Source organism: Nelusetta ayraudi, unplaced genomic scaffold (genome assembly GCF_046127955.1).
Source record: "Nelusetta ayraudi isolate G7.1 ecotype Tasmania unplaced genomic scaffold, CSIRO-AGI_Nayr_v1 ptg000017l, whole genome shotgun sequence".
In the NCBI taxonomy this organism is placed as follows: Eukaryota; Metazoa; Chordata; class Actinopteri; order Tetraodontiformes; family Monacanthidae; genus Nelusetta; species Nelusetta ayraudi.
The window spans coordinates 1447501-1465971 of record NW_027466067.1 but is presented as its reverse complement, the minus strand read 5'-3'; the positions used below and the strand labels follow the sequence as shown (position 1 = coordinate 1465971).

Sequence of the window (18471 nt, the reverse complement as noted above, 5' to 3'; positions counted from 1 at the left end):
AGGGCAGAAGTGATAGATTTGAAAGTTCTTCATGTTCTATTTTTGGGAAATAGAGAATAGAGTGCTGATAAAACAACAAACAAACTTAAAAATGACTTTGGACACACAAGAAAAATATAATCTGTGTTTTGGATTGTCCATACAATTCAATTCATACATTCAATTCATGCAGACAATCATTTGGATGAAGTAAGCAGGCAGAAGAGCCAAGGATGTTTCCTCTATTCTTTGTATTTTCTAAGAGACCAAAAACAACACAAGGAGGATTAATGTCCCTGTGCTTTGGACATGACAGATAGAACTGGGTGAACCTCACTGCAATAAGACATACAATGCAGGAGCCAGAGCTGTTGTCCCAAATTGTCAAACGCTGATCGATGGCAAACATTTGTTTCATCTGATTCGATTTCAGGCTTGTCCATGGTGCTATCCTCTCGCCATTCCTTATTTAAACATGCTGATGACGCTGGCACTTAAATTGACACATCGGTGCTGCCCTTGAAATGTGCTAGGCATTAATCCAGGCAAATGGTGGAGTGCGTCGTGTAGTTGAGAAGGAAGGGCGGAAGGAAAAAGGAAGGAGGGAAGTTGTACTGACTCAGCAAGTGTGCACATTAGAGGGAACCAGAGGAAGGAGGAGAGCAGAGATGGAGAGATAGTGTCTGGCATTACCAGACTACATCACTGTAGACACACTGCATACAGTCATATTGAGCTCCCCTTCAGCATACAGTTTACAAACCGACTGACCTAATTACAAAGACTTGTATACTATAAACACAGATTATTAAATTATTTATTTTTACTATTTTGGAAAGGCTCTATATCTAGTGCATATTTACTAGCTGCATTTGTTAAATCGACACCTTCAGAATAAATGCGGACGTTTTGTTTTTGTCCTTGCGCTGCAGACATGGTGCTTGACCACCAGGAGGCATCCAACGAGCTGGACGACAGCGTGAGAGTGAAGGTCCGTGAGGCCCTGCTGAAGAGGCACCACCACCAGAATGAGAAGAAGAAGAACCTGATCCCCATGGTGCGCTCCATCGCCGAGGGAACCCGCAAACAGTCCGAACCCCATTTGACCGGTACGATTCGCCCACTCTTTTCTTTGTCACTCCCCCTGCTATTGATGTTCTCGTGCACAAAACCAAGACAGCACAATGTTATCCAGTGCCATTAGTGCATTAACTCAGACACACAAAGCAACCTCTGCCAGCATTGTATATTTGGTGCCCAAAGACAAACTATCACTTTAATTTTCTGATGAAAATCTGTGCGTAAGACTGGAAGAACCTGATGGTTTACAGGAGCTGTTTGTTCCTGAAAAGGATTCAGCTTCCCTGTAATTTGTGATGCTGTGGTGCTAAACCAAATTCCACTTCACTTCAACGTCTATTAGCAAGGAGGTAGCGCATACAAATCTTGAGGAGACGTCTCTTATTACACAAATTTAACTGGCCATGTTAAAAACCACATGCCAATGTTTCGGCCTGATGGCTGTCATATCATTTATAAACAGGAACTAATAAGTGATTGGTCGAGAGTCACGTGATCGCTTTTTTGACATTGACCAAATTCCACCTCCATTGTCTTGCTTAACTGCTGCTACACCCATGATTTTCTATCCATCAATGTCAAAGTTGCAGCACTTAGCATTGTACAACACTGACCGTCTTGCCTGCTTTCCAGCTTCAACATGTACTGTGCACAGCCATGTTGTGGTTTAAACATTGGGTATCATTGGTGGACTGCTACTGCACAATTACCTTGTTTTTTTGCTGGTGTGGTCTCAGACACAGTTTATGTGTCTAAAAATGTGTCTAAAAACAGGATATATATTCGATGCTGTTAAAATGACAGCCTCTTTTAAGCTTACATTTTTGATCTGACTGCACTAACTCCGTTTCTCTTCCAAACACTCCTACATCCTCACTGTCAAGCAGCCACATCTCCTCAGCCTCCGCCTGCCGCAGAGCAAGCAAAGAATGGTAGTGGGCCAGACAGCACACAGGTGGATCTTAGCAAGGTAACAATGCTCCTCCCCCCTCCCCCCCACCCCCCACCCAGATGTCTTTCTTGGTTCGCACTGCTTTGGGGATGTATTGTATCTCCCTTTCATATATTGCAATATTAGCTGTGCTGCCATTAACTAGGTCAGACTGTGCCCTCTAGGAAAAAAGCAGGAGAATTACATCTGTTAAAAGTAAACCTTTGCCAGACTGTTAAGCAAGTATAAGCTCATTAGAAATTACTTTCCACCTGGGTGTAAACGTTTTAAGCGCTAATTTGCAATTGTCTGCTAGCTTCTCTGCCAATAGGTTGTTGTAATTGCTGCTCTAACTGTCTTTAGTCCCATTAGTCTCATTAACCCTAAAACGACCAGCACTGCAGCTGTAGTAAGTTGTGTGTTCCAATGTTTGTCCTTCTCCCTTCTCAACCAAGGTGGACATGCACTTCATGAAGAAGATCCCAGAGGGCGCTGAAGCCTCTAATGTTTTGGTGGGGGAACTGGACTTTCTCGAGAGACCCATTGTGGCCTTCGTTCGCCTCTCCCCTGCTGTGCTGCTCACTGGACTCACTGAGGTCCCCATACCGACCAGGTAAGAATGGACACTGCCCCGTACAGGTGCACATTAAGACGGTTAGTCACTTTAGAAGAAATCAGTTCAATAAGTTCAATGACCAACTAATGGAATCCGAACCACCCGTTGGAAAACGTCAGGTTCCTGTTCATTCTCCTGGGCCCTGATGGAAAGGCACAGCAATATCACGAAATCGGACGCTCGATGGCAACTATCATGACTGATGAAGTAAGAACGCTTTTGCTCAAATGGATCTCGGAGCGGGAATTCTTGCATAGGCACTCCGTTAAGTCTTCATCTGCCCCTCGCCAGATCTTCCATGACGTGGCTTACAAGGCAAAAGACAGGGGTGACCTGCTGGCTGGAATAGATGAGTTCCTGGACCAAGTGACTGTCCTTCCACCTGGAGAGTGGGACCCCTCCATCCGCATCGAACCCCCAAAGAGTGTCCCCTCTCAGGTGGGCCAGCCCTTGAAACATTAGAGGTTAAGCGTGTAATATTTGGAGATTTTTTAGGAAGAAACGGCGACATCAAGTGGCTACATTTTAGATTGCAGTGCTCTTTCACTCACCCTTCTCCTGAGCCAGCCAGTGAACTACGTTGGCCTGCGCAGGCAAACCTGGATCCCTCATCTACCTTCTTCCCCTTCGTTGGTTTATTTGAGGATGTGAACGTTGACCCTAAATACAAAACACACTTGTCAGGTGAATTGGATTGTCCACACCAGGCTTCCTGGGGAGCAACACCCTTGATCTATGTATATTCTTTTACATATATAAATATATAAATGAGGACAGTTCGAGGGCCGGAAAACCAAAGTACTTTTATTGTACTGCGAGTACGCACTTATTCATGTGTTTATGGGTTGTATATTAACATTTTACCAATATAAAAATCGTAAATCAGGCCAAATATTACACACTGGACCTTGAAGGCGTTACGGCGTTCGTGACCTCGCGTTACCGAAGCTAAACTAGGAAGGCACAATGCGGCTACTGACTGTGGATGAACTGGCGCTGCAGGAGAAAAGGAAGATGCCTGGAGTCCCGAATGGCACAGCCTGCCAGGTTGAGGAGGAGCTGCATGCAGAGCACCACGGGCCGGAGCTGCAGAGGACCGGGAGGTGAGCTCAGCTGTCACATGCAGGGAGTTGCTGCAAAAATGTGTGATGGCGACACTCAAGTGAACTTTCATGCTGATTTCATGCAGATCGTACAGCAGTGCGTCCTTTGAAAGCCTCTTATTGCCACACTGTTTGTTTGGCCCATTTTATTTCTATTTTTTGCTAAGAAGTGTTAAACCCTGGGGGGGACTTATTTCCTCACCCTGTCAGTTTTGATGGTCACAAAATCTAAATTTGGATTAGTGAGGGAACTGAGGTGTGACAACCACAGTGGCACCTTCAAGGGGACACACACACACACACACACACACACACACACAAACAAAACTCATCACTGAGGTTTTTAAACATTTTAACCTGGAAACCTTCGTCAACAGACTCTTCCAGCAGTTTATTGATATTTTGGGTATTTTGTGACTCATATAATCTTAGCTAATTTTCATCAGGGAAAAAAAGCTTTTTCACGCCAGGTCACATTGCATATTAAAGCTGTCTTCTGGGCATTTACTGCACCATGAGGAGAAATCTATCCATCTATCTGTCCTTCTGCTCTCTTACGTGGTCAGGTTGTTTGGAGGTCTGGTGATGGACATTAAGAGGAAAATTCCGTTCTATCTGAGCGACTACAAAGACGGCATGAGCCTCCAGTGTGTGGCTTCTTTCCTCTTTCTCTACTGTGCCTGCATGTCTCCTGTGATCACCTTCGGCGGGCTGCTGGGGGAGGCGACGGAAGGACGCATTGTAAGAGCGTCAACACGTGGAGCCACTGTCCAAGTGTCACTTCACCATGCTGAACGCGACACTAATGTACTGGAATGTATCTGACCTCCTGTCCACCGTGTTTTCCAGAGTGCCATAGAGTCTTTATTTGGTGCCTCGATGACTGGAGTCGCCTATTCTTTGTTCGCTGGTCAGCCTCTCACCATTCTGGGCAGCACGGGTCCTGTGCTGGTGTTTGAGAAGATCCTCTTCAAGTTCTGCAAGTGAGTATGAAACCGCCTCCCTATTTGGATAAAAGGCAGAAATATTTTCATCTTTGATTGTCATCAATCAGTTCAAATGTTGCAATTTGTTTGAAGAGTATTAAAGGGAAATGTACCTAAAGTAGAATGTGACTGTCAGCTTTGGAGGACTGCTATTTTATTTTGTTATCATTATCATTATTATTATTATCATGAATATTTGTTGTTTTGTTGTGGATGCTTTTTTTTTTTTTATTCAAGATCTTTGTAAAATGGTAAATGGTAAATGGACTGCACTTATAGCACTTTCCAGCACCTTCACTGTATTCACTGTAACATTCACACAGCAATGGTAAATGTATTGATTTGGGTCAAGGGGCAGATAACATCAGGTCTTCTTTCCTCTCCCTTTTATTTAGGTGTTGGGAATGTTTGTGTCGCGTTTTTAAATGAATTGATTAATTAATTAATGATTTGGTCACCCCAGGGACTACAGACTGTCCTACCTGTCGCTGAGGGCTTGCATCGGCCTGTGGACAGCCCTGCTGTGTCTGATCCTGGTGGCCACGGACGCGAGCTCTCTGGTCTGCTACATCACCCGCTTCACAGAGGAGGCTTTTGCGGCGCTCATTTGCCTCATCTTCATCTACGAAGCCCTGGAGAAACTCATTCACCTGGGAGAAGTTTACCCCTTCAACACGCACAGCGATCTGGATAAACTCACGATGGCATAGTCAGTAACGTGTTTTCTTTTCTTTTGTTTTTCTTTTGTTGTTTTTTTTTTTTTTTACCTTGAACTTGCACACACAGCATACAGCAGATGGAAGGATTCTGAAAATTGTGAAAAACAAACATAAAATGGGAAGGAAAACTTGATTTACCAGGTGATTTGGCAAACCACAAGTCAAGCAGCCCATAAAATTGAGTATTATCAAAATCAAAAATTGTCACATTCATTGGGTGAGATCTATGCAGGTGGAGGTTTCTTATTAGCATGAGTGGTGGCACCATGAGTATCAATGCCCTGCTGCTGCTTGCTAACCAAATAAAGAGACAAAAGTAAAGAGCATGTCTATCAGGAAAATCCTTTAGCGTGTGACTGTTATCATGTGAAAATTCACTGTTTGATTTATGTGAAACATTCTTGCTAATATCTTTGGCAGCCATTGGCTTGTGCTCACTTCCTGTTTCTCCTCATCTTCTCTTTGTGCCTTTTAATGATAACCTGCAGTAGCTTCTCCTTCTTTTTCCAATAATGTATTTCAATATAAATCAAGTAGAGAAGTAGAAAACGCTTCCTGCTGGTTGTTGCCAAGATGGACGAGTGAGATAACGTTGTTTAAATATTAGCAATCCATAGCCAGTAGCCATGCAAGTTTTCTTTTTGCTAGTTTAAGTTTCAGTGACAATTTTTTTTTCCCTGTGCGTCGTTCACCATTCTCTGTGTCTGTCTGTGCAGCTGTCGGTGCGCTGAGCCCGATGATCCCAAAAACAAAACCATACTTCTGTGGAACGAGAGAAACATCACATCCCCAGACGTGAACTGGTCCAACCTCACTGTCAAGGTAACGCAGCTATGCTGAGAACACACTGGCCAATGCGTGCTAACGTGCAACAACTAATCTCTGTTTAATTTTCACATGATTGCGCACAACGTCGTATCCGCCTCCGCGTGTTTACTTCTGTTAACTTGCAACTAAAACCCCCTTCAGCCCCAACCTTTCGCTGAGCAGCTGACCTCCGTTAAGGACATTTGCAAACACTGATGAGGACGTTCAATCAATTAAGCTTCGCCTGCTGTGTTTGTAGAGGAAAACGCCAAAGGACTAGCGCTTTTTTTCCAATGTATTTTTTCCCCTCTTCTTTGTTGACTCTTAGACAATTAGGATAAAATATTGATTCCACCCCTCCCCCCACCTCTCACTCCTGAGGCCGTTTTCTTTTGGTTAACACACCCTCTGTGTTCATTCTTAACAGGAGTGTATAGACCTGCATGGACAGTTTGTCGGGACGGCGTGTGGCCACCACGGTCCATACACCCCAGACGTTCTCTTCTGGTCCACTATCCTCTTCTTCTCCACCTTCTTCATGTCCGCCTTCCTCAAACAATTCAAAACCAGTCGATATTTCCCCACAAAGGTAATCAACAGGACATTCATTGGGACCAACGTCGACGTCACATCGATTGCCGCTGATCATTCTATTGTTCCTCACGCACAGGTGCGCTCCACCATCAGTGACTTTGCCGTCTTCCTCACTATCGCCTTCATGGTTCTGCTTGACTACGCCATTGGGGTTCCCTCCCAGAAGTTAAAGGTGCCCAGCAAATTCAAGGTTAGAAGCAACAAATTATAATGATAATTGTTGTATAATTGTAAAATTTGGCTTGATTTATGATTTTTATATTGGTAAAAGCTTAACATACTGCCCATAAATACATGAATAAAAGTGTTTACTCGCAGTACAATAAAAGCCATTTGGTTTTCCTGCCCTTAGAACAGTTCTCATATATATAAGAATATACATAGAACAAGGATCTTGCTCTAGTTAGCTGGTATATTGCACCTCCATAATTCTATGGAAACCAAGTCTGGACAATACAACAGGCAGTAAAAGAATTTACACAACAGAACTTTGTCCACCGTGAAACCGATGGCCTCTCTCTCCCATTTACCGGGACACCACCAGCCAACCAGAGACGACCGAGGGTGGTTCATCAACCCGATTGGACCCAACCCATGGTGGACGGTCCTCGCCGCCTCTATTCCAGCTGTCCTCTGCACCATCCTGATCTTCATGGACCAACAGATAACTGCAGTCATCATCAACCGGAAAGAACACAAACTGCTGGTAACGTCAAACGACAAACCCTGTCAATTGCCAAACAAAACCTGCACCTGACGGCAGTGGCGCCTCCTGCTGGTCGGTTCTCATGCACCCGCCATGTCTGGTCTGACCCTGGTCTCCCTCTCTCTGTCTGTCTTACAGAAAGGCTGCGGGTACCACCTGGACCTGCTGATGGTGGGCGTGATGCTGGCCGTGTGCTCCATCATGGGTCTGCCGTGGTTCGTGGCAGCCACTGTCCTGTCCATCTCCCACGTCAACAGCTTGAAGCTGGAGTCGGAGAGCTCGGCCCCGGGGGAGCAGCCGCGCTTCCTGGGCATCAGAGAGCAGAGGCTGACCGGCCTGGTCATCTTCCTGCTCATGGGCTGCTCTGTATTCATGACGGGCGTGCTGCAGGTTGTTTTCCCGGCACGCTTAGCAATGCTGCCCCCCTGTGGCTGGAATATGTTTGTGATGAGATAAAAAAAAAAAACAACCCACAATTGACTCATATTGTTGTTTTTTCCCCCGCCTCCATAGTTTATTCCTATGCCGGTGTTGTATGGTGTCTTCCTTTACATGGGAGCATCTTCATTGAAAGGCATTCAGGTAATATACGACACAGGGAGTATTTAAAGGGCGATAGTTATAAAAGTCTGAAAATTAATTCTAACGTTGCTATGTTTATATAACATTTGAAATACTTCAATGAATCACAGTGTTGATATTTCTGAGTGTTACTGTTCCAAACTGGCCAAATTACATTTTCTGCAACACAGTGAGATCCGGTGGTGAAATGTCATCATATCTTCAACTCTCTATCCATCTGTTTTTCATCTGTTCTGTCCCCAACGTCCCGCCCACTCGCACGTTTCCGCAGTTCTTTGACCGCCTCAAGTTGTTCGGCATGCCGGCAAAGCACCAGCCAGACTTCATCTACCTGCGGCACGTCCCATTGAGAAAGGTTCACCTGTTCACCATCACCCAGCTCACGTGCCTGGTGTTGCTCTGGGTGATCAAGACGTCTCCCGCTGCCATTGTCTTTCCCATGATGGTGAGCTGAACCACCAACACGACCCTCCGTTCTCTGTTTTCCGTCTCCATTTTGACGAAAGGGATCTTGTGCTTGCGTGTCTCCAGGTGCTCGCTCTGGTTTTCGTACGAAAAGTGCTGGACTTGTGCTTCTCCAAGAGGGAGCTGAGCTACCTGGATGACCTGATGCCCGAGTGGAAGAAAAAGAATCTTGACGACGCCTCCAAAAAAATAGATGAGGTAGCCCAAACGGAGCTTTCGGACGGGCAGAAAAAAATGTACTCTCTCTTGTGAAAAGAGCTACGCGCTGATTTAAAACGTCTCGTGTTCTTTGTCGAGGAGTCCCAGGTGATGCTGAGCGAAAAAAAGGACGACAACGTTCAGATCCCGATGGAGAGCAGCAAGCCTGCTTCGAATCCCAGATCACATGACCCCAGGTAAGCGCAGACAGCCATAAACGAACTGTAATCCACTCGATAGACATCAAAGCATCAAGGTGTTGGGACTGTGTCTGTGTGTGTGTGTGTCTGTGTGTGTGTGTGTGTGTGTGTGTGTGTGTGGTTTTGTGTGATGTATACCTCCAAAGGCACCCTGTGGCCCCAGAGCCTTGACTCCTGTCCCTCAGCCTGAATATGTTGTGGTCTTCCCTGTGCTCTCACCCTGCTTTTCCTCTCCCTGCTCCCCAGGTGTGACCCCTCTGATATTAACATATCCGATGAAATGTCTAAAACCACTGTGTGGAAATCCCTCAGCTCCAATCAGAAGGACGCTCGTCCTGTGGCTGCTAAGAAGGCAAGGCCACACCACCTTTTACCCCAACTCCGCCCCCCCCCCCCCCCCCACTCCCCCCCGTGACGTGCAAACTGCTCAAAAACACTGCGCTCGCTCACTTCCTGTCGCGCTGGGTCAAGCGAATTTTGCGCTCTACACACTGTAAATCTGTGTTGTTTTTTTTTGTTTCTTTCTTTCTTTCCGTCTCTGCAGGATTGAGGGGATCACCTTCATAGACGAGTGATAGCCTGCAGTTCTTGTGGAGCGGCTGTGTCACGTGACAGGCGCGAGCCCACCACCGTGGTTTGGCTGTTTGACCGCCAGCGTCTTCAGCACAGAGAGACGAGTTTCAACAACGATTTGTGCCAGCCACACACACACACACACACACACACACACACACACACAGACACACACACACACACACACACACACACACACACACACACACAGACAAACCACATGCACAAAGACATTGCTGTAAACACATCTTCTATCTTTGAAAGGACTGTCAATGTATTATGACATACTGGTAGCCCAAACTTCTAAAATCTCACAGCAAAAGTAGATCCTGTAAAGGGGCTATAACTTCTATTATATTGTTCCCCACTATTATGGCCTGTTTTCATCTTCATCTTAAAGGAGACGGAACAGACAACACCTCAGTGATTGCTATGGCCTCACTGGTCCACACTGGTACTGGTGTTGGCTTTTTGATTCTAATTGGGAGGTCGGGGTGGGGGTGGGGGGTAAAATAAAAGAATGAAAATCTGCACAAGTGGCCTGTGCAAATTCATCAGCATCAAATACCTCAGTTTTGATTTCTGTGTTGATGGGTGCGAAGAGAAAAGCAGACGCACCCTGGAGCTGCTCTGTTCACTCACAGTAAATTATGCACAATGTGACAGCTGCTGTGTCAGATATGATGGGAGAAGGGTAATGCTCGCCGAAAGCAAAGACACAACTTTTCCAATTTCATGAATTAAAAAAAAAAAAAAAAAAAAAACATGGCTGGCAGACCCTGGTTGCAACATGTCCAGCACCTTCCGCTGGACCAGCGCTCAGCGACTCAGAGCCACAGGTTCATCTGCCAAAAATGTCTCAGTAAAATGCCAGGATGGTTTGTTTTTAGCTGACAAGCAGGACGCAGCTGTCGCTCATCTAAATAGCCCATTGTAAATTCTGTTGTTTTAGTACTGGACACCTCAAACTGAACCCAAGAGCAAATCTGCACCGCATGATTGGTGACAGGGTTCATTGGGCTGCAGCCCACAATTCCTAATCTCTACCTCTTTTGCTGATTATTTCTCATCAGCTACTTTTAAGTGAATCTGGGGAATCCAGCACAGTTTGTAAATAATAAAACCAATGGCAAATTTCAGGGAAGATTTGACATCGGTGCCGCGGGAAAGCAGCGTTTCTACATTACGGGGGACAATAGATTAGATTTGATTTAAAGACTTTATTGTCATTGTACATTGCACAACAAAATTTCGTTCCCTACTCCCCCGCCTGTTGAAGCAATGGAAGGACAAATTAGGACAATATAAAAACGTCAGCAGGGTGACGTAAAGTGCAGTAGGAAGGTCCCAAGTATGAAGGTCCTTACAAAGATAGACAGACAGACAGACAGACAGACAGACAGACACACACACACACACACACACACACACACACACACACACACACACACACACACAGAGCAGTGTGCTTCACATTTGCAGATTCTTCCGTAGCTGGCTGAGACAAAGGAGTGTAAATACTCATCTGAACTAACCAGGTCTTTATCAAGAGTCTTAGTAGGTTTCAATCAGTTCCACTCATGTTCCTATTAGTGGTATTACCGTCTTCTTTCTTTTTTTTTTTTCTTTTTTTTTTTTTTTAAGGGTTAAAGGGTTTTAAAGGTACACACTGCAGGTTCAGTGGCTGAAGGAAATCATTGTGGGCATGAAGCTTTGTGTCACAGGACAACAATATTTTTTTAAGCAATAATTCCCCCTCAATCAGATGCAGTAGCCCTCATTGGGCCTCTTCTTTTATCCAGGTCCTTCAGAGCCAGTGCAGATCATCCATTCAGCCCAAAGTCAATTGGGCAGCAAATGCAGCCTCAAGACGCTTGATTGTGCCAAATAACAGATGACAATGGCGACACACAATGCAAAGCAACATACTTTGACAGTCTCACACTGATATGGAGTAGTTTGAATGTTTTGCTTTCAGCCTCACTGTGCTCTGCCTCATTTGCTGACAGCTATTTCAGGACCAGAACCTCAAAGCTGGGAAGAGCCAAAGGGAGCAGAGAGATGAAAAGAATGACTTACTTTATTTTAGGTAGTTGCACTTTCTGTAGATATGATACTTGTGATAGATTTTATTTTCAAGAGATATATTAAGCAATTAATTATTTTACGATAAATTAATAATAATTTGATAATGATTACAGTAATATATTGTGTATACGACTCCAGTGTGTTCATTTTGCTTTATGTACATTTACACTATATGTAATACCCCAGTTGATCTATGTGAAAGGCAGAAAAATGCAGCACATGATGTACATGTGAATGAATTTTAAAAGCAATGTGCAAAAACTATGGCAGAAATCCTACTCGATTTTTCTTTTTTTTTTTATGTTCCTGAACAGACAATTAATGTTTCAATTTAGTAAAACCATTTTATTTGCAACCATTAGAGTCAATCTGACTAAACTGGTTGGCATTCATGGGGAGATTTTACATCTTCACAATTTTAAACATTGGCTCATTTTGAAATTGAAACCTAAAAAAATACATTTTTTGTAAAACCAAAATGATGTAACCGTGTTTTAAATTCCGTATTTGTCTGTTATCTATTATCAGTCACTTCAAATTTACTATCTCCATAGCCTGATTAATTTTATTTGCAAGAAATGCACATGGACATTAACTATCACTGTACAATCACCCAATACCTCCACTGAGAGAAAGTTTGGTGTTTTGCTGTGACATACGACTTTTGAATGGGATCCAGTCTGAACTATTGAACGGCATGACTATATTATTCATTGTGTATTCAAAATTAAGTGAGTTGAGTGCAAAGGAGATGTTGTGTAAAAACGAAAAAAAAAAAACAACAAAAAAACAACAAAAAAACAAAGAAATGCTTCCATGACGCTCCAGATAGTTTGTTTAAAGACAAAAAAAATAAAAAAATCCCTCAGAGTTCAATGACTGTAAATGTGCTTTGAAGAAAACAAACTACAAGAGTTATTAAGCCTCTATGAAAATCACTTTAATGAACATCATATGTCTTAATCTTGATTTTGAACTCATTAATATGTATGTGAATGTATGGTTGACATTCATGGTTAATGCCTTCAGTACACTATAGGTTTACTGCATATACACGTGACTGTGAAAGGTCAGTGGTTTTCGATGAATGTGAGATTAAATATTTGTGCTTGTCTGTGCGTGCCAGTCGTTGAATACGTACACGCCTCGTGCATAGTGCCGCCATTTTTTTGGGGTCACCTTGCGTTTTTAAAAGCCATCGACGAGGCACAAAAAAAAGTTATTTTACCCAAGTGTACTGTTTTGCTGTTGTGTACCAATACAGCAAGAGAGCCATATATGAACTCCTCTCACTCCTGGATCTGTCTTTTTATTTACGTGCGTATACAAAGGTGTATAGTGCGAACTGTGCGATGCTACGTCTTTCAGTTTAACACTAAGTTAAAAAAAAAAAAGGAAAAAAAAAAAAAGTTGCGTCCAATTCAAGGACGAGGCCGGCTTGACAGGACAGAAATAAAGGAGGAAGAGATGAGTTTGCGAGTCGCTCAAGGCTTTCAAGGGCAGCTGCACTGCAGCAAACCTTCGCAGCCATGGAGGAAGCCATGCCTTGTCTCTTCCACCACTTGTTTCAGCAAAAATTATTCTACATGTTTTATATGTGTATGTAATTTCATTTTTGAAATAATGATGATAATGATAATAATACTACTACTAATAAAAAAAAAACTATGTTTGAAATGACCGTTGCGTTGTGGAAGTTATTGCGTCATGCAGTGAATTAAATGACGATGAGCTGCTCCAGAGGTCAGTTAGTAGTACACCTTCATTTCAGCAGGTCAGAAAATGGTCACGAGGAACATCGAGAGCAGGATCCATCTAGTGGCGTGAACGTTCCATTTTGTGATGCATTAAATAAAACCTCCCACCAGAGGGCAGCACTGTCATTATTCCCTACTTTGCCCCTGCTATCTGTCTATCTATCTATCTATCTATCTATCTATCTATCACACACACACACACACACACACACACACACACACACACACACACACACACGTGCATATATAGTCAAATTGGGGTCTAAACGTGTGTTAGTCTGTGAAGGCCTCCCAACCTTTTGAATCCTTATTGTTAAAATGTTATTTGCCTGCTTCCCTCCCTCTTTGATCACATGACTTCCACCCCCTACTGCAACCCTCCTCCCGCTCCCCCACCCACCACCCCTCCTTGAGAACATGTTGTGCACATTTGAAGGTGAGTCTCTGACAGAGCTTTGCAATGGACTTCAGGGTTAAGGACGTTCTGCACTCTGCACAGAAGTGTATGGATCCCTCTCTCTCTCTCTCTCTCTCTCTCTCTCTCTCTCTCTCTCTCTCTCTCTCTCTCTATGTCCCTCTGTGTGTGTGTGTGCTCGCGCGCCTTTGGGGGGTGTCACGTGATTCCTACTCGCATATTCCCCTGATTACAAACAGCTGGTGGTCTTGGTGTTCACCAGTAGGACAAAGACGCTGGCTGTGACATCAGCTGGATGTTTGGGGTTCAAATCGGCAACATTTCATCTCAATCGATGAACTTTTGCAAAAGACGTGTGTCCGCCGCATAAAGCACACACACACACACACACACACACACACACACACACACACACACACACACACCGAATGCTGCCAGTCAGGATTTACCCTGTGTTTATTTATTTTTTTTCATTGTGAACAATCAGTCCCAGGTTTGTGTCCCTTTAATTATTATCATATGGGTGTGGAGACATGACGTCTACTAGCCGCCTCTGGGCCATTGAGTGGAGGCGGTAGGGACCCTCACCCTGTCCTTAATATCTCTGTTGTAGCACTTGAGCATTCAAAGAAATCCTTTGTGCTTGTGCGGAGGTCCTGTGGTTTTTGTAAAGGAGAAGCCAAGGAGCAACAGTGGCAGCCTGGAATGCATGTTTTTTTTTTGTTTTTTTTTCCTGTAGAGATTCCAACAAACTCTAGTGATTAGTAGTCATGAAAGGGCGATAAAGGTTGTTTTTTGTTTTTTTCAACGGTGTGCAATGTCATTTGTTTCCCATGGAGGATCTGAAGACATTTAGGAATGCGTGCACGAGTTAGTCTTTGTGATAGGTGTAACTAATAACGCAAAGAACTCTGCTGCACTTGTGTGAATTTGTGACTTGTGGCCGCAAAAAAGTAAAAGACAAAAGCAAAAAAAACAACAAAAAAAAACCAAATAAACAAGAACAAAAGGGCTTATTGTGACTCCCTGACAGGTTTTAATGGCAGATTAAACTGAGCCAAGACTGGAACTCTTGCAGGGTCACTATTTACAAAACCACTATTATATTCAGGAGTGATGAGGATTTATGGAAATGTACAGTGTAAGTGTAAAAGTTCTGTCAGACTCTGGGACAATGTTTACATTTGCATTACATTTATATTTATTTGCACTGAGACAATCCCGCTGGACAGATCAGTGCAGAAGTGGATTGTTGTCTTTAGAACCAGTCCATTACCTAATCTATTCATCTATTCCAACACAGTTTTCTCTTCCAAGCATGACGTATATATATATTGTGTGTGTATATATATACATATATATATATATATATATATATATATGTATATATATACACACACACATATACATACATATATATGTATATATGGATACACACCCACACACACACACACACACACACACAAACACACGCACACACACATACATCCTGTTTTTAAGACACATTGACTGTGTCTGAGACCACACCAGCAAAAAACAAGGTAATTGTGCAGTAGCAGTCTTGTAATGCTACTGCAATTCATCCTCTTTGTTCTTTTAAGTACAAGCATAACAACTGCATCATGTCAGACATGTCCATGAAATGAAACGATTCAACATTTTAAGAGCAGCACAAAAAGTGCTTTGAGGCTGCCAGAGCGAATCGCTGCTCCTCGTGTGTAGGAGCCGGCCAGCACCGACCTGTTGGTGCTTCCCTCTGTCCCCTCTTTCCGCTCGACTCACTGAGCTGTTGTCCTCCTTGGTGGCTGAACAGAGGCGGCCCTCTGCTTTTCCCTCCCCTCCATCAATCTCTGTCATAAATCTGTCAGGCGGAGAGAAAAGGAACTGCTGAATACAGATTTGTCAGCAATTAATCTAACCTCCATTACGAGACTTGGATATTGTGTTCCCCACGCCGAACAATGAGCCGCTCTCACACGGAGCAGTGCGAGGCGTGCGTGATGCGTGTCTTGGTATAAACACATACCGTCAACTTCCTTGGATGTTCTTTCACATTTTATAGTGCTAATGAATACGAAACCTTATAAGGTCCACAATTTGGGACTGGGCTTTGTTATCACTCCTTTAAGTATTATTTGTTTGTTCAAGCATGTAGACTGTGTCTAAAACAGGACTGACAATAGGACACCATTAAATCAAAAAATTTCATTTGGCAGAGGATAATTAAAACCTTGTCAAACTCAGTAGTTGTAAGAAGGAACAAAAAAAATCACAGTACCTTATTATTTCAAATACAATGTTTTGCTCTTTTTTTTTTTTTTCCTGTTGTGCACAAACAGACACGTTGGGGTGATTTCTATCCACTTTTACAGGCTGAAACTAAGATCAAAATGATCAGACGAAGCCAGCAGAGCAGCTTCTCACAGTCATCACTTCAACCAAAGTTAACTGGAAAGCAGGGCTGTCATGTAACCTGCTTTTATTGGCCGGTTGCTTCGCTGCCGTCTGAACCATGTGACCATTAAATGGCTGCGACACATGTCAGTAAACTGGCACATCAACGGATTAGCACTTTTCTTTTTTTCAATAAAGGTGTTGCAACAGTATTTTAGTAAACTGGTTATGTTTTTCCTGTTGAAAAATGTTGAAAGAATAGATAAACACACACACACGCACTCACATCACTATAGTAAGAACAGCTGATATTAAGTAGTGGCAGTACTTAATGCTGTTGTTACCGTCTGTTATGTGAATTGTTTATTTGCCCTACTCCCTGTGTGTGAGGAAACAGCAAAGCTGTCATTTACAGCAGGGCCTTTGTACGGGCAACAATAATCTTAGAATTATTGTACTTACCTTTCAAATAACTTTGCCCTACATGAAAATATTCTTTTGAAGACCAGAATCACACCAGACATCAGAATTACAACTACTTACTCAGTGTTGTGGTGTGTTGTTGTTGTTGTTGTTGTTGTTGTTTTTGTGATGTGTGCAGCTCCTGGCAGCAGCGAATGTCATCTTATTTGGTGACAAGCTAAAGGGTCAGGTCATGATTCATAGACATTAAAACATGATTGTATATGGACATTGTTATTATTATTATTATTATTATTATTATTATTATTATTATTATTATTATTATTACTTACCTTGGCATGACACCTTGAGGTTTTTGTGAATATGAGCACTGTGCCACATGACAGAAAACAAACTGGGATTTGGTTGCTTGAATCATGGAACCATGTGAAGTTGCCTCATATCAGAAAAATACTTTTTTTTATTATAAATTGATCTGTTTCTTATTGTTCTATTAAGGACTGTTCATTACTACTGTAGTTCACAAACACAGCCTGGTCTTATGCTCCTGGAATCAGATACTTCTGGATAAGACTGGATACTTCTTCTGCAGAAAAGGAATTGGAAGTCAGTGGGACAGCAGCGTCACAGAGGCACAGACTGTGTGGTTGACTAATCAAGGCTCTGCCCTTGATGAGATGAAAGGTCATGGTAAGACCTACAATATGTAGCAAGTGTCTTCACGCATTGATTTTCAAAAGGACGTCATTGTCTGTCGATATGGTATTCGTTAGACCGGGATCCATCACATAACCAACAAGAATAGAACAGAATATTCAAGGTGTAATACTTCACATGCATCCAGTTTCTGTGTCTTCTGGTTTTCATTTAGTATGTATATTCACAAACAATATTATCCCCTATTTTATTATCTTTCACAATACCTAAAAATATATATTTCTAATATATCTATATATATTGACACCTGGTTCAAATGAAGGCATAATGATGTAATAAATGTACATCTGCCAATTAAGCTTTCCACATTAGTTATTTGCTAATATCAGCCAAAGGGTTCTTTAAAATGTGACACTGTCCTGTGCAGCAAATACAACAACTGTGCTGTTGCACGTATCTGCTGACGCACTGCTAAACGTAGCAACGGTTTATCTCTAGTGCAAGTTGAAACTAAACACAAACTAGAAACTGGAAACAAGCTGAGTGCAAAAGTTGAGAGCTGGGGAGGGGCGGGGCGGTATTTGGTCTTTTCTGAAAAATTAAATATTGCGTCACTCGTCCATTAGATATGAGGCCGTGACTGTGCTGACTTGGCCTTTGGGGGACAATATGCACATTTCCTGTGCTTCATACAAAGATTTCCTGTTCCTGTTTTGTCCTTTCTCTCCTTTGGTTGCTTCCTTTGTCCCATAATTCAGCCTTCACATCGTTTACTCTAAATGGGGATCTGTCGGGAAATGCAGCAGTAAAAAATTTTTTTTTTTTTAAATCCTTGTTAGAGAACAGAGGGTCTTATTATTATTATTTTACAATTACCTCTTAACAGACACACAAACTAAAGCCTTGAGCCTCACCTAAGACCTAGTTCTAAGCTGATCACTGACAGCAAGTCTTCACCCTCAAAAATACATTTGACGGGTTCTGAAATTGTGAAGAGCAGCAAAAATGTCCTTACAAACACAAAAATACATCCACATAATATCCTCCCTCAGGTCTGAAACCCACTTTAAATTGGCCAGTGTCCAAGTGTACACACACACACACACACACACACACACACACATACACACACACACACACACACCCTACCTTATTTGCAGATCACACACATCAGCTACTTTTGAGTGAATGTGGAGAA

The 18471-nt window shown here is 42.9% G+C and overlaps 1 protein-coding gene across 4 annotated transcripts in view; it reads left to right on the top strand.

Annotated features, from left to right (window-relative positions):
* Positions 1–13304, top strand: part of slc4a8 (solute carrier family 4 member 8) — a 29302-nt gene extending 15998 nt beyond the window's left edge. For 2 of the 4 annotated variants that reach the window (XM_076024579.1, XM_076024582.1), the window contains 20 exons: positions 912–1088; positions 1944–2029; positions 2446–2603; positions 2726–2813; positions 2898–3044; positions 3609–3709; positions 4276–4450; positions 4559–4692; positions 5159–5404; positions 6131–6236; positions 6649–6810; positions 6892–7005; positions 7360–7521; positions 7660–7911; positions 8035–8103; positions 8375–8548; positions 8635–8766; positions 8866–8963; positions 9213–9318; positions 9511–13304. In XM_076024579.1, the coding sequence (XP_075880694.1) occupies positions 912–1088; positions 1944–2029; positions 2446–2603; positions 2726–2813; positions 2898–3044; positions 3609–3709; positions 4276–4450; positions 4559–4692; positions 5159–5404; positions 6131–6236; positions 6649–6810; positions 6892–7005; positions 7360–7521; positions 7660–7911; positions 8035–8103; positions 8375–8548; positions 8635–8766; positions 8866–8963; positions 9213–9318; positions 9511–9516 (2693 nt within the window). In that variant the 3' untranslated portion in view covers positions 9517–13304. The remainder of the gene's footprint in view (positions 1–911; positions 1089–1943; positions 2030–2445; positions 2604–2725; positions 2814–2897; positions 3045–3608; positions 3710–4275; positions 4451–4558; positions 4693–5158; positions 5405–6130; positions 6237–6648; positions 6811–6891; positions 7006–7359; positions 7522–7659; positions 7912–8034; positions 8104–8374; positions 8549–8634; positions 8767–8865; positions 8964–9212; positions 9319–9510) is intronic. The other 2 variants (XM_076024580.1, XM_076024581.1) reach the window with 2 other exon arrangements.
* The last annotated feature ends 5167 nt before the right edge of the window (positions 13305–18471 follow it).